This window comes from Frankliniella occidentalis, unplaced genomic scaffold, assembly GCF_000697945.3.
Source record: "Frankliniella occidentalis isolate FOCC.00 unplaced genomic scaffold, Focc_3.1 Scaffold61, whole genome shotgun sequence".
NCBI classification, from domain to species: domain Eukaryota; kingdom Metazoa; phylum Arthropoda; class Insecta; order Thysanoptera; family Thripidae; genus Frankliniella; species Frankliniella occidentalis.
In genome coordinates, this window is record NW_026267191.1 from 756733 (window position 1) to 759936 (window position 3204).

General features: G+C 40.9%; 1 protein-coding gene across 5 annotated transcripts in view; it reads right to left on the bottom strand.

The window, feature by feature from the left end:
- Positions 1-3204, bottom strand: part of LOC113209862 (lachesin) — a 206866-nt gene that overhangs the window by 78380 nt on the left and 125282 nt on the right. For all 5 annotated transcript variants that reach the window (XM_052267915.1, XM_052267918.1, XM_052267916.1 and 2 more), the window contains exon 3: positions 1864-1914. In XM_052267915.1, the coding sequence (XP_052123875.1) occupies positions 1864-1906 (43 nt within the window). In that variant the 5' untranslated portion in view covers positions 1907-1914. The remainder of the gene's footprint in view (positions 1-1863; positions 1915-3204) is intronic.

Below are 3204 nucleotides of genomic sequence, written 5' to 3' on the forward strand. Positions count from 1 at the left end.
CAGGGGTCCGTAACTTAACATAACAAACATGATTGGTTTGTTAAATAATTTAACAAAACCACAAATAAAATTTTAAGTTAAGTTGGTAACTTAACCGATTAGTAAATTGTTATACCCTTAACGTTATAGACAGAACCAATTCCCTTAACGTTAAAAGCAACTTTCGTTTATTTTAAAACTGATATCGCAAAAGCACGAAAGAATACATAACATTTTAACATTTATTAAACTAATATTTGTTGAATCCATAACGGTTATTTTATTTTAAAAAGTTAAAAGTTATTTTTGTAACTGTTAAGTGTCATGCTATGCGTTATCAGTTGTCGGGTATAACATTAACGATTATCAAAACGTTATAAGGTGCTTATATGATAAGTTACGGACCCCTGCCCTCAGCGGACCGGACGCGACCCAAAGCGAAACGGAAGCAATCCGAAACCATGCAAAAAGCGAACAAATCTTTTCGCGTCGGGCTGCACCCGCTGCCCCTGTGTAGCCACTTGGCAATGCGTGCGCGTAATATTCCACGCCCAAGCAGCACTGGGCCAATTCAATCTACTGTTTCCTACTGAATTATTGATTTGGAAAGCAAATATTATAGGATATTATGTAGGGTATTGTGCGAGGATATTATATGCATCACAGAATATTACGAGTATTATTCGCTACTATAAGGTCCGTGTACCCAGTATTACACGAGCCGGCCAACCCTCGGCTTTCCGTTGGGACAAGCGATATTTTAGAGAGTCTGTATGCAATACAGCTCCAAATTCTGATGGCCACACTCACATTGTAAAAGAGGCAATTTCGTCCGGTTTCGAGTCCGTTTACCGACCACGCTGGCCTAAGGGCAGTCGGTTTGCGGCGCGACCCGCGTGACAAAGAGAGAGTGCACGCACTGTAAAATGCTTGCAAACCATTTTCTTTGCAACGTTGCAAAGAATTTGAGAGCTTTGTATTGCAAAGAATCAGTTCGTATTGCAAAGAAGTTCTTTGCAACCTGGCAGAATCCTTGCAAACAATGTGTTAGCATTGCAAAGAAATAGTTTGCAAGCTTGCGAAGAACTAGTTCGTATTACGATGCTTGAAAATTCTTTGCAAGCTGCAAAGAAAATAGTTTGCAATACGAACCTATTCTTTGCAAGCATTTTGCAGTGCGCACACTCACCGGGGGTCAACAATAGCGTTCTCGATTGGACAGGTGCTGTGCATTGTTCCAAGAGAATCATTGATATGTGCAGATATCCGTGCGAAGTTCGCGGAACGCGTCCTGAAAGCTAGCACGTCGAGCGCATCAGGTCGGGTATCAGGCAGGCGATGGAAAGGGTTATCTTTAATTCCTGGAAACTACCGACAGGACCGGGATCGGACCGGCCGCTCCAGCAGAAAGGACAGGAGAGAATGAATGCTAAACACCAACAGCGCTGCGTATGTATCGACGGTGTTGCATATCACATCGCAACTGGACGGAAAATGGAATCCCATGACACCCGTGTCGGGCTCCGCTCCCTCCAAATATTTGTAAAACCCACTATGACAGGAATGTTTCGGAGCGGAAATTGTTCGGTGAGTCGGGCTCATTGGCATCAAAGTTTTAGTCACAGCATCCAAACGTTTGGGTACGGTACAGCAACCAAAATTTCGGTTACAGCAACTAAATTTTGGATGCCTGTGACTAAATCGGACGGATATCGGGACGAAATTTGATTGCGAGTGTATCAAAATGTTGCTGCAACGAAACATCCCTCTCCCCTCACCATGGTACCCCACCATATGTGTGCGGGGACCAACCCTCGCGGCTGCAGACACCGGGGCCCCCAGCTATGCGTTGCCGCAGACAATAGGAGACTCAGTGAGACTTACCGGAAACGAGGCACGCCAGCACAGCGACCAGCAGCGGCACCATGGCGGGGCCTAAGGGCGAACAGACAGCATCTCATCATTGAACACATATATAGTGATGGAACAAATGAAGGCAAACAATGGGTTTCCAGAAGAGGAATTTTGGAAGGAGTAGCGTGGATTCCACGTAGATTTGTGACGTGGATTACTCAACGTTAGATATCCACGTGACATTCACGGGATTTGAGTCTTTTTTCCACGATATTTCGACTGATGATGTATCAGCAATCATCAATGATCATGTTTATGTTTTTGCCAAAACTTTTCCTTCGGGTGGATAACATTAGAAAGTGGATAGCAATTCCAGATTCCTCGTAAAAATAGCTTTCAAACGAGCTATAGCTCATGTTAAAAATGTTTTGAAATTTCAAAACCAAAATTAACTGAATTTTCAGAATTGTAATGAAATTTCATGTTTGAACTGAAAATTCAGAATTGTTTTGATATTTCAAGACAATGTTGTGAAAATTTAGAACTGGATACTGAAATGTCAGTACTTGGTCTGAAGATTCAGAAGTAGGTAATGAAATGTCAGTATGGTTCTGAAGACTCAGAGCAGCGTAATGAAATGTCAGTATGCTTCTGAAAATTCCGAGATGCGTAATGAAACTTCAGTTTGGTACTGAAGATTCAGAACAGGATGATAAAATTCGAATTGCATTAATTAAGTAATGTACATCTTTGTGGTCTCTGGTGGCATAGAAAATCAAGAAGATTAATATTATCGCAAGCGGAAAAGCGTAGTTATTTTCGCAACAGCGATTGCCCTGCACCGATACTGTCGCGGTCGAGCGCACTTCCACTATTTGCCACTAGATAGCGCATCGTTCAGGTAACTGGTAATTTTCTTTTACGTGTCAAATATCTATTAATTTTCTTAAATTTCCTATCCGAACTATTGATAGTCTGATAGAGCAGCGTCCCCCCGATGTACCTGCACATTTGTTTTTAATTTTTTGTCAATATTTAATATTTTGCATGAGTTTTTAATTGACTCTCGCCGAGCACTCATAACGCAAGCACATCCACCCACAGATCATGAAATTTCAGTGCAGGTCCTGAATTATGCAAACATTATCGTACTTATATTTCATTACTAGTTTTTGATTTTTCATTACGCAAAACTTAAATTTCAAAACCATTTTATGTAATGAAATTTCAAAACCAAAAAGTAATAGGAATTACAGTACCAAAAACTGAAATTTCAACCTGAATCTTTTAACAGTATACTATGTGATAGGGTCCACTTTCAAAATGGCACGCTCCTCGAAAATGTCGGTAATGTAAATTAAGTTATTGTAA